At 34.8% G+C, this 12,750-nt stretch overlaps 1 protein-coding gene and 1 pseudogene across 1 annotated transcript; both read right to left on the reverse strand.

Annotated features, from left to right (window-relative positions):
• Window positions 1-6,636: 6,636 nt before the first annotated feature.
• Window positions 6,637-8,897, reverse strand: LOC149410679 (uncharacterized; annotated as a pseudogene).
• Window positions 8,898-9,726: 829 nt separating this feature from the next.
• LOC149410680 (uncharacterized) lies at window positions 9,727-11,355 on the reverse strand. Its single transcript, XM_089648306.1, has 2 exons — window positions 11,158-11,355; window positions 9,727-10,203 (listed from the first exon to the last, which is right to left on the reverse strand). Exons 1-2 carry the CDS (start codon window positions 11,353-11,355, stop codon window positions 9,727-9,729), a joined length of 675 nt encoding a protein of 224 aa, XP_089504432.1.
• Between the last annotated feature and the right edge of the window lie 1,395 nt (window positions 11,356-12,750).

Below are 12,750 nucleotides of genomic sequence, written 5' to 3' on the forward strand. Positions count from 1 at the left end.
AAATCCTTATTCTTAATCTAAAGTCAACCAGATAAGAAAATAATTATTTCAGCTCATAAAAATGTGCATACAAACAAATTATTTTCTTTTCAATGATACCTATTTTGAGTAATTGGACGGAATTCCCTCGGGATCACCTTTAAGCCCACTTCTAGCGGAGATATTTATGCATCATATTAAAAATATATTTCTTAAGTCTCCCTTAGCTAAATACATCATATACTATTTCAGATATTATGTAGATGATATCTTAATATGTTGGAAAGGCACCAACCGTCAGTTAGATATCTTCACAGACATATGAATATTAATAGACTAGAAATTAAGGATGAGGGGTAAAATCAACTGTTGAAGAACGAAGAGGGTAAAGCTGACTGTGATTCGTCAATAAATCAATCTGACAGTATATAGGCATCTCGCCTTATAATATCACCATTTAGTTCTTAAAAGTAAAATCTGCTTTTGAATGAATAGACATTTTTACATGGGAGCGCAAATTACTCGCCACGTTATGAACAAATTTGCGAAGTCCAAATTCGGCAAAATAAATTTCTTCTATTTTCAGAGTCGAATATTTCGTTTATGTATTTAGTTAAGAAACTTTTATAAATGTTCATAATTTACTTCCCAGCAACCAACCAGCTTTGTGTTTCACGTCCAGACGTGTCTCGATGTGATAGTATAATATGTTTCTACAACTGATCCATATTATACGATGTGAATATGCTTAAAATAAAGTAAAATAATGCTTATATATGGAATGTAATACGACAATTGGGTTTATTCTCTTTTTCACATCTATTTTTACAAGTTTTCATAGTACAAGCCACCATTTTGCCGTGTTATTTCGTAAAATGAACCGATGATGCCTCGACCATAGTTCGCACAAGAATGATGACGTCACGTTTTCTAAATTCACTTGAGGCCATACGCGAGCCCAGCCGGCTCCAATGGAACCGGTATGGGGAGTGGGGAATAATACGCTTTTAATCACTTAGGGCAGGTCTACTAATATTCATATGTCTATGGATATCTTCATTAATTGGGCCAACACTGTTAATAATAAAATTTGCTTCGCAGTCGAACATGAGATCAAAGATAAAGTATTTTTTTTAGATCTGACAATTGGAAAGAGTAATAATAGACATACCTTTGAAATATTTAGAAATTCAACTTTTACAGACACTACAATAAATGCAAATTCAAATTATCCTTCCTTGGTCTCATAATTTATCAGCTTACCATTCAATGCTACATAGACTCATTAATATTCCCTTGGACAATAAAGCGTATGAGAAAGAAAAGGTAACTATACAAACCATCGTGGTTAATAAATGGCTATAACATAAATAACTCGAATTCATCGGTCCAATATCCATAAAAATAGCAAAAGAAATTGAAAATGCGGTCTAAATATAGCTTTCAAAACCAATAATAACTAGGAACAAACCTTAAAAACTCTAAAAGTAGAAATCCTAAACTTAATAATAGTGGCATATATGAATTAAAATGTGACCACGCCGACTGCAACGTTACTTATATAAGTTATATCGGGCAGACGGGAAGGGCTAAATTAACTAGATTCAAAGAACATTTAAGATGTTATAATAATAAAAGCATTTTTTCAAAATTCGCAGAACATCTCTTAGTGAATAATCACGTCCGGCTTGACGACAATGAACTTGAACCCTTACATACAGAAAGAAAGGGCCTTAGATTAAATTTACTTGAACAATTAATTTGAAATCAATAAAATAACCGATGACCTTAATATAAAAAAATAATAAAATAAGGAAAATTATTTATTCCCCGCTTCTTAGAATGTTCAAAAAACCTAAACAAAATAACACATTTAAATAAATTAATAGCAGTTACATCATTATTAAGCAATTAAGATAACAATGTGGGGAAAACAGATATAAGATATGAGGTGTCAAAGTTTGCAAAGACTATTTCTCATAATCTATTTCCCGATTTACGATTTTGAAGTTGAATCTTGTGGTATTTAAGTTTAACATACTTTAGCGGAAAATATTTAAATAGGACGTATACTTTCCATTTTAGAACATACCTAAACATGAAGATAGAACCATGTGTGACCAGCTAGGGCATAATATGCATTGGATAAAGATATAACCACATTTCACTGATGGGGCCACGTTCCAATTTAATATTATATTACAAGATTGAACCACAAAATCAGAAAATGTTAAATGGATTATGAGAAATCGTCTTTGCAAACATTGACACCTCAGAACATGGTAATGCGAAGTTAGAACCCTATCCAACTGAAGTAATGACCTACAATACTAAGCCTGGTAAAAACAATAACTGTCAGAACTGAAACAAAATGGCAATTGCAAAAGGTTCAAAGTGACGTTAGAACCTTGTAAAATAAATGAAAGTTTTAAAAACTTGATGTTGGAACCTTGCAAAATAAATTAAAGCTTTAAAAACTTGATGTTAGAACTTCGGCGTACAAGTATCACGTCGTGAAAGTAATTATGTGTATAGTGATATTAATCTATGATCAGACTTGTACAGTTTTTTCATGATAGCTGCCCTACAGTGCAAACTGCAATGGTGTTTCGATGGAGTGATATTATTCTATGATCAGACTTGTACAGTTTTTCCTGATAGATACCCTACAGTGCAAACTGCAATGGTGTTTCGATGGAGTGATATTAATCTATGATTAGACTTGTACAGTTGGTTCCTGATAGCTGCCCTATAGTACAAACTGCAATGGTGTTTCGATGGAGTGATATTAATCTATGATTAGACTTGTACAGTTGGTTCCTGATAGCTGCCCTATAGTACAAACTGCAATGGTGTTTCGATGGAGTGATATTAATCTATGATTAGACTTGTACAGTTGGTTCCTGATAGCTGCCCTATAGTACAAACTGCAATGGTGTTTCGATGGAGTGATATTAATCTATGATTAGACTTGTACAGTTGGTTCCTGATAGCTGCCCTATAGTACAAACTGCAATGGTGTTTCGATGGAGTGATATTAATCTATGATTAGACTTGTACAGTTGGTTCCTGATAGCTGCCCTATAGTACAAACTGCAATGGTGTGTCGATATAGTGAAATAAATACTCACCAACAGATACTTCATTTTGCTGTGGAGGTTACAATATTTGGCAGTATAGCTAAGAAAGATGAACACGCACTGACGAATATTCAAATCGCGTTTTATATTTCTCTAAAAATACTGCGGCCACCATTGCCCAACATCTATTTCATCGCAGAAGTAGAAAATATTCACCAATGAATGGTGTTTCCAAAGATGTTAAAAATGCGTTTCATAAACTGAATCTTCGGCATTACAGAGATGAATCAAGGAAATCATGAAATATTTATCAAAATATCAACCCATGAAAAAATAATGTTTTTTTTTACTACAATAAATCTATTTTTATCAAAAGACTAGTGAACTCCGCAATAGTTCGCTATTGCTAATGCCTTTCTCAGACTTGTCCAACTTCTGTGACCATTCACTTCTCTACACCACAAAGTTACTGTTAATAAACTATATTATATTCGACTCCGTATCTCATATCAGTGCAAAAACTGGCACTAATAAGAACAAACTGAATTTTTTAATTTATATAGGTGTATTTATTTATTTTTTGTTTTGACTGAGGATTGACGTTTCTTTCCCAGGGACTGCAGTCAATCGCGCTAACAACTGAGCCTAATCCCGATTGGGTGGGACCGACATTTATTTCGCATATTAAATGCTGTAATGTCATCCAATTTCAGAGACATGCATATATGTCCGCATACGTGAGTTGTTAGAACGCATTGTCATCAGCAACGAGTCAATCTACCGAGTTTCAGCTCAACTGGATTCATTTATTAATTAAGGATTATGGACACGGGAAGGAATAATATAGATACAAAGATTAACGCTAAGTTACGTTTTTATTTTACATAATGCTTTATAATTTTATTATTGTAATATTTAAGCATAGGTACTTACAAAATCATGACCTAATTTAAAATTCACACACAAAACCATGTCCAATGTGACCTTAGCACGGGGTACCCAGTAAGGTGATATTCTTTTCAACATTTGTAAAAAAAATAAAAATAATGTAATTCAGCGAGATCTTCTTTTAAATCGGTATAGATTATATTTCTGGTGATCGTCTGCGCAGTGCAGATGACGAATATTCAATTTTGATGGTTTCGCCTACACTACAAAGATAAAATTTTTATATTGTACTACCGGAAATGTATGATAACTAGGAATTGTATACAACTCCTAGGAAATGTATTCAATTCCGAAGCTATTTGGGAAATGTATAAAATATTGTTTCCAAAATTATTTAATACATACATATCCTGGGAAATGTATACATTTCATAGGAATTGTATAAAATTCCAATATCGTATTAGGAAATGTATAAAAATAATATAATGCTTTCTGTAATAAAACACGTTGTTATATTCTTTATAAAGTTAAACTTTCATTTGGTAAGTAATCAGTCTGTTATTTAAGTAATTATAAATGTGCCAATATTAAAGTAAAAGTCTTTATATTCTTGTACTAAGTTAAATGTAAACAAGGCAGTCCATATGCTACTTATTTTTGCAATGGATGCTGGAATGGCACTTGGAAGTACACAATAGTTTATTTGTTATAGCACAGATATCTTGCTGTAATATAGTTCTTCTTGCAAAGGCACTTTTTAAATCCTTGGCCGGTTCCAGTGGATTGTAGGTTAGCAACTGACCGTAGTGCAATCTCCGTACTCATTTTATATTTCCGATTGATTTTTTAGGAAATGTATAGATTTCCTAGGAAATGTGTCTAATATAATTTATTTCACACATTTCCGGGCGATTTACATTTACTTTAACACATATACAAATGTCAACAGGATATGAAATTACAGTATATAATAATAAAATGAAAATCTACTTACTAGGAAACACCTTCTTATTTTTTACAAAGGTAGATACCCAAATACAGCTCGATTACCAATCGAGCGATTCGTGTCGTATATATGCATTTACCACATTCTTTAATTAATACCATTCCTCAAAATATTAATATGTAAACATAGGCGATGCCATACGTAGTAATGCAAAATCATGTGTTTTTGGTTTGAAAATTTGGTCGCCCAGAAATGTTACAGATGCTTTAATTAAATACTGCGAGTAGAATACATCTTGGCGTATGTAATAATCTAGTATTTTTTAGATAAATCTTTTTATAAGCCCAAAAAAATAATGTATAAGGCCTATGAAAACTGTTTTAAAGTTCAAAATCTCCTACTTACGAACACATTTTCGGTTATGATTTTATTGTATAATGTGGCAAATTAAGTTATTTATAAAAAAAATTAAATATTTACACCTGAACATCCACAAAATAAAATAAAAGGCACTTTTTGGCCATGTTTTTTTCTTGCATAAATCAAAACAGGCGGATGGTGTGAAGCGGGAATTTAAACCTTATCGCCATCTACGTAAGGGTTGTTATTGATAGCAGCTCATTTTAAAATATTACACGACGTAGTGCATCGCCTTAATGAAATATTACTTGTGCACGCATGGATTTGAATTCGCGGCCTCCGGATTCGTAATCGAGAACCTTACCCTTCGACCGCGGAGGCAATATAAATGTACCTACCTACATATTTTGGTAGGTGTATCTATATTTTTAAAATTTTCCGTTTTTTTGGTTAAATTCAATTCGAAGTTAAACTTTACGTACAATATTTTTTATGCTTTGAGTATTACAATAATGTTTGTGTTTTATTACTATTATTATATTATAGTATGAATTCTTTTAAAAATCAGTTCCAATTTTGAAAATGACTGTCAAAATAATTTCCTGGTCAGGTACATACGCAGGTACTTTATTCCTAGTCTGAATTCTTCACTCAAAATATTTATTTTTTAGTTTTATTAAAAAACATTTATGAAAAATGATTTTCTTTTAATAAATTATATCATAGTTATATAAATTACGTTCCTCTGAATTCTTCTCACAATAAATTAAAATTCTTAACCACAGTTATGCAGGACACACCGAAAATAATATTTTTGATTTCTTTTATTACTCACTTACAGGTGTATAAAAAGTAACAAAAAACAAATGTTGATAATGTTTTTTAAAATCCTCATTACGACTCTGCATTTTTAGGCAATAGTTTAAATTTGGGAAACGTTAGTTTTCTTAACCTTTCCCTTACTGTGCTAAAAAAATACACGCGTTCCGGTGCTGTGTAGTCAATACACATCTTAAAATAAGCGATTTTAAATCGGAAAAATATGAATATTCATAGCCAATCGCTTATGTTTATTATATTTTATGTCAAAAGTGATAATAATTGTAATTTAATAGCTGAAAACATGAAAAAACCATCGGCAGATGCTAAAAAAACGTGCGAGGAGTGCTTATCTAACGAGGGTCCGTGACCGAATGGCGGCTGATTCCGCTGATGGGCGCTGGACAGGGTTGCCAACAAAACGAGAACTTGGCAAACAAAACCCGCTTCGGGGGGGGGGGGGGGGGGGGGGGGGGGGTAGGATTTAGTACTTTTTACTCAGTGAAATAAAGTATTGCAAGTTTCCTACTAAATAAAACATCCCTTTGTGTGGTATTAAAAAAAATCTTTATTGTTACTCTAGTTAAATCACAAAAAATTAAATGTAAATCAAGGTAACGAATCTAATTTACATCTCCTCTCCAAATATTACGTCAGGAACATCCTCACTGTCATCGTTTTTTCTGCCGTATATATTTTCTGTTGTCATGCGGCTATACATTTCTTTTGTGGGTTCAAAATTGACGCAGTTTCCAGATCGAGTTGAACCTTTTGCGCTTTCTGCAGCAAGAAGTGTGCCGTTCACTGATTCCACAGTTAGCCGGTTTCTTATGTCTGTTTTAATTAAATTCACCTTACTAAAAACACGCTCGCAGTGAGCATTCGCATGGGGTAGAGATAGTGCAGAAAGGGCAAAATGAGCGAGCCTGGAGAAGTCTTCAATTTTGAGTAATTGAGCCCAAAACTTATCTGGCTCACTAATTTCATTTATCCCCTTAGGATAACGAGCTTGTGCATTAGGCAAATTCCTCCATTGATCGTCGATTATTTGCTTAATTGTGTGATCAGCTGGTGCAATTATACGGGGTACTACTTCCATTAGAGGCATAAGTGTAGGGAAACGGTTCCTGAAATTGTGGGAGAGCGCTGATGCAGGTTCAAAAACGTGTAGCTTTGACAAGATAGGATCTTCCATGTTATACCGTTTTTTAATTTCGGTGGCTGCAACTTTGTAGAAATTTTTGCAGTGTGCGAAGAACTGTGCAATATCTGCAGGCTGTCTGATCACATCTGGATGTTTCAAGATCTCGTACACTTTGACACCAAGATACAGTGCAGCGTCATGGAGCTGATGTTGCTGACTTTCAGGGTTCACTTCACCAAGATTTAGAGTCATGACGTATTCACGTTGTAAATAACGCAATAGAATTTCCTGGTAGAGTGTACGAATTTTCTCATGTAGATTGTGAACAACTACTTTCTCGCTTTGAAATTCGAGATTAAATTTATTGAATAAAGGGAGCGACCATTCAAGGAAACAGAAATAAAGTTTGTAGAATGGGTTGCTGAGTTTTTCGAGAATAAATACTGCTCGATTTCTGACATCGGCTCTTGCTCTATGAGCACGATTCGTCGTGAAATCGATAAAAAAAGACGTAGGGCCTCCCATTGCTCTAATATCCTTTCAACCACTGATAGTAAGGAAAGCCATCTTGTCTGTGATGGTTTAAGTATTTTGTGAGGCTCCACTGCAGCAAACGACTGGAAGTTACGAAAATCAAATAGCCGTTTATCACTATGTTTAAAAAAGTTGTAGATATCTCTAGCTAGTTGTTCTACACCTTCAGGTAATTGTTTACAGGCTTCACTGGCACACAAATGGGCCGAGTGACAAACGCATTTCGTGATTATGATTCCTGGAAAATCGCGTATTAACCTTGTTTTTACTGAGTCGTTGTCACCCATCATGACATTACACCCATCTGAGCCAAAGCCGATAACATTTGTCAATGGAACATTACGGTTATTTAATGAATCGACAAGAGCTTTGTATAAATTCTCGGCATTGGCAGTAGGAATATCATCAGCATTAGGTGTTTCCTTGAAAACTTTGTACAGCTCCCAAAATGCGCTACATATCTTTTGAGCTTCTTGATCAAAATAGCGTACCACAACGCAGGCAGTTTTGACCGTAGAAATATCGGTCGTCTCGTCCGTCATCACCGAAAACTGATTGTTTTGTAATTTTAGCGCTAAATCGGCTTTATGACCTTCTCCAAGAACGTTCTTTACCACACCTGTAATTTTGGTTCGTTTAAGTTCAATTTCTTTGATTAATTTAGAATCCGTCACAACTTCTTTCAATAAATCTGTCAAATGGTCAGCAACCGAGAATGCTATATTATGCTCCGCAAAAAAAGCAGCAAGTTTAATTTCTGCACGAGCTTTTTCTTTATTTTGTGGAGTTAGACCTCTCTGGAATCCAAGTGATGTTAATGTTTGTGTTTTTCCACTGGATCCAGGTTTGTTGCCCAGGTGTTTCTTGGTAGAGGCATGAGTTTTTAAATTGGATATTTCAGCTACCATTGATGTTCCCGGGCAATATGCACATTTAGCTTTTGTCACATCATTGGTGTCTGGCAAAAGCCAGTCTTTAAAAGTCGGATCCTTTCCATTGTTGTCTAAAATTTTGTACACGATGCTGTGATAACGTGTTACCTTCCTTTTTACTTGTCCAACCACCTTTTTTGGGTAATTTTCTAGGCGGAGTCAAAGTAGGCGAACGGTCAGTGTTTTCGTTGTTATCACTCATAGCGATTCTTCTATTACACCGCTAAACAATTGGACGAAACAACGAAAAGATCTTCTTCTTTTCAAAAACTTCAATTAGCTACACTACACGTACTAACGTAGTACAACTAAACACGGCCGGTGTGCAACAAATGGAACTCGTAAAAAATAGAGATAGTGGAAATTTGCGCTCTGTGTCACAGTGACGACTAATGCGAAGAACTAACGAACTGTTTTATTATTCAGGGATTTCAATAATTTTATTATTCGGGGATTTCTCGGTTGATGGGATAACTACCATAAACAATCATCGCGCAAATACGGCAATGTAATTTTTGGTGTAAGAAGTTCCTACAAGTTCTGATAGATGGCACTAGTTTTTACTGTTATATAATAGTAAAATGTTCGTATAGCCATAGGTATTATCAAAATCTCGTACATAATTGTACGAGGTTGATAGTCTCCTCGTACCTCGTACGGAAGGCCACAAATCTCGTATTTGTACGAGGAACCTCGTACGTTTGGCAACACTGGCGCTGGACTATACGCACACAGCTTTGCGTGTTTACGCTGCCAGTCTTGCAGGGGTTTCAAACTTAATTTTTTTTTTAAATGAAATAAACAAATGTGTATAAAGAAATATTATATTGAGAAACTAAACATTAAAAATTCCACATGCATTATATTTAAATATAACAGCATAATTATGTAAGAACAAAACAATACAGCGAAATTAAAAATAATAAAAAATTTAAACCAAATATATAAAATTGTTAATCTAAATTGCATCGCAATTGTGGCAGGAAATATATTTTTTTTCTTTTCTGTGGCTTTTGCATACAGATTTTTGACAAATATGACAAACTATGGTGCTTCTTTTTTTGTGTTGTTTGGGCAAAATCTGCAAGTTTTCGACGGTGCTCGGGACACTAGTACATTTCTTGAATCACTCGTAATATCATTCGTAACAGCAGTTGCGGGTGGTGTTTCTTGATAATATGACAAAACTGTCTCGAAAGCATCTTGTTGTTGTTTGTGAAATTTGACCGTGCTGTTTTTTCTTTTCATTACATTGGGCTTAGCCAACTCTAAACCTAGCTGTCTTATGAATAATTTCCTTTTAATTCTATTATTTTTTTTCCACTCCGGATACTTTTGAATCCATAATAAATATGTGTTCAGTGCAGCAATGTCTAACATTTCCATGAACAAGCGAAACGGCCATCTTCTTGTCGACCTTACACACGAATACTCGGAGGTCATTTTGTCCCCTGTGTCAACAGCACCTTTGGTTTTATTGTAATGTAAAATAATATCTGTTTTTTTTTTGTATCGGTTTGGCTTATTTAATTTCCAAGGAATTGAGTTGATAGCAGCAAAACTGCTTTATTTTGCTGAGGCACATATGACACAAGTGTTTTATTTGATGTAAAATCAAACTGGCTACTATACAATGGCCTTTCTTTTGATGGCAAAAACTCTTTAGGGATTTCCCTCTTATTTTTGCGAAGAGTGCCAGTTATGGTCAGATTTTTAGACAAAAGATTGTCCGCCAGTGGTACTGACGTAAAAAAATTATCTGTGGTTATGCCTCTATTGGTGCCATATTGAGGTTCCACCAATTCCATAACGACACGATTGCCTTGATTTATTTCTCTTTTATTATTTATCACACCGCTGTATATTTGCATGTTACATATATATGCGGTTTTAGCATCTGCAGCGATCCATATTTTGATGCCATACCTGGCTTTGACTTCATATATACCCGAAATGGACATTTACCTCTAAACGCCGCCAAACGCTCATCCACGGTTATATCAAGCGATGGAGAGTAATTTGATTTACACGCATCTACCAATTTACTGAAAATCGACTTAATTGGCTCTAACTTGTCTGAAGAAGCTTCAAATCTCTATTATCAAAACGGATCTGACTATAAATATTTATGAACCTGTCTCGAGACATAGCTGCCGTGAAAAACGGCTGACAAAGTGGACTTTCACTTGTCCACAACTCATTCAAACTTAGTTTTCGGGTGCGATTTCTGCCAGAAGCAAGCATTATACCGATGAAAGCATATAATTTATCTTCGGATAATTGCTCAATCATATTCCCGGGTAAACGCCTCAATTGACGATTCGTTTCTTGGCATATTTCTGTCACCATATCTGCGTTTAAAAATAAAGCAAACATTTCTCTTGTTGTGTTAGATAATAAACTACCATTTTTCAGGCCGGAAGTTTCATTGACAATATTGCATTGCCGACGTCTCGATGATGATGGTGGTAATACACTCCATTCGAATCCATGTTTTGAAACCAGTATTTCTACCTCGTCTTCATTTTCACTAGTCGATTCCGAGTCCGATTCTTCTAAATGTTCAACCAAATCTTCAGTATCTGATATGTCATTGTTCATTTCAAACTCAATATCACTATCATAATCAAGTTCTTGCGCTATCTCTTCTTCTGTTAAATTTCTGTAAGTCATTATTCTTCCTGAAAATGGAAGGGTTTTTGTAAACAATGTAAAACGCAGTATTGCTTAACTGAATATTATAACGAATAAGAAAAAAAATCTAAAATTTGAAATAAATATTCAAAAATAAATCTTAGATCAATGATTAAATGACGAAAGCGCACGGATAAATAGTTGCGTAATACACACTTTTCAATACTATAATATAAGGTAATAGTATAACACAGTATTCGGAAATAAATGAAAAAGTACTTTAAAAAAATTATTAATTTAATTATCGAGCGGAAATAATGATTCACTTTAGTACCCCTGCACAAGTTGGTCACGAGACGAAGCTACACAATGCGGCCGTAGGTATCGATGGTCTAAATCAACGATACTCAACCTGCGGCCCGCGGGCCGCATGCGGCCCGCCGAGCTATTTTGTGCGGCCCTCCATACATTTAATATCAGGAACATGATTTACAAAATCTGGCATTCTATATCACGTTAATTTGAGATTAATTGCGACTTTGACGTACAGACGTTGAAACTCGAAGAGGATAGTATAAGTATAATATACTATCTATATAATATAATATTCTATAAGAGTGTTGCTACTACACACCATAACTGCACACGCTAGATCTATCTCTAAAAAACAAAAAATTTGACTTGAATTTTTTTTGACTTTCATGCTAGGTACATGTCCGTGTTACGACCAAATTCTGTATCGGGTTGCTGCAGGGTTTTGTTATAATACTCGTCCAAATAAGTCGCGTCTCAACTTGAGCGCGCACATACAATAGTCAGGTGGCTTCTTGCTGCTAACTCATCTTCAGTCGCGTCGCGACTTGAGCGTGCGTTTAGACTGGTCTCCCGATCCGGCCTGCCACGCAACTGGCGGACCGATGCATATATCGCCAAGACCCGGACAATCCTCACCCCCATGAACCCGGGCACCCATGCTCAAGTCACCTAACGTAGCGAAACACTTGGGGTGACCTATGACAGAGGTTATCCAATAAATGGTTCCCGGGGCGGCGGTACCCATAACCACCTCCCAAATTGAAAATTATTATAGTACTTGACGTATGCAAATTGAATTTGGTCCAATTTTAGTAAGATCGGCAAGTATGGTATACTCGAAATAAGTCACTAAACCAAAAAAAAACTAATAAAATATATCAATAACTCGGGAAAAGACAACACTAGTGCACCGACACAATTCGATATACTACGCTACATCACTTTGCTGTATATTTATTTGTCGAAATAGAAGTTAAATAAATAAAATAACAAAATACATTATAGGTTATTGAAGAATTATAATATTATGCTAGTTACTCAAAAGTTATTTAAAAAAAATTTATCCATTTGAGTGTTTTGTATCCATATTGGCAATACGGAACGAAATCACCTCGGAGT

Source organism: Hesperophylax consimilis, chromosome 27, assembly GCF_061612785.1.
Source record: "Hesperophylax consimilis isolate HC1 chromosome 27, BYU_Hcon_1.0, whole genome shotgun sequence".
Taxonomy (NCBI): domain Eukaryota; kingdom Metazoa; phylum Arthropoda; class Insecta; order Trichoptera; family Limnephilidae; genus Hesperophylax; species Hesperophylax consimilis.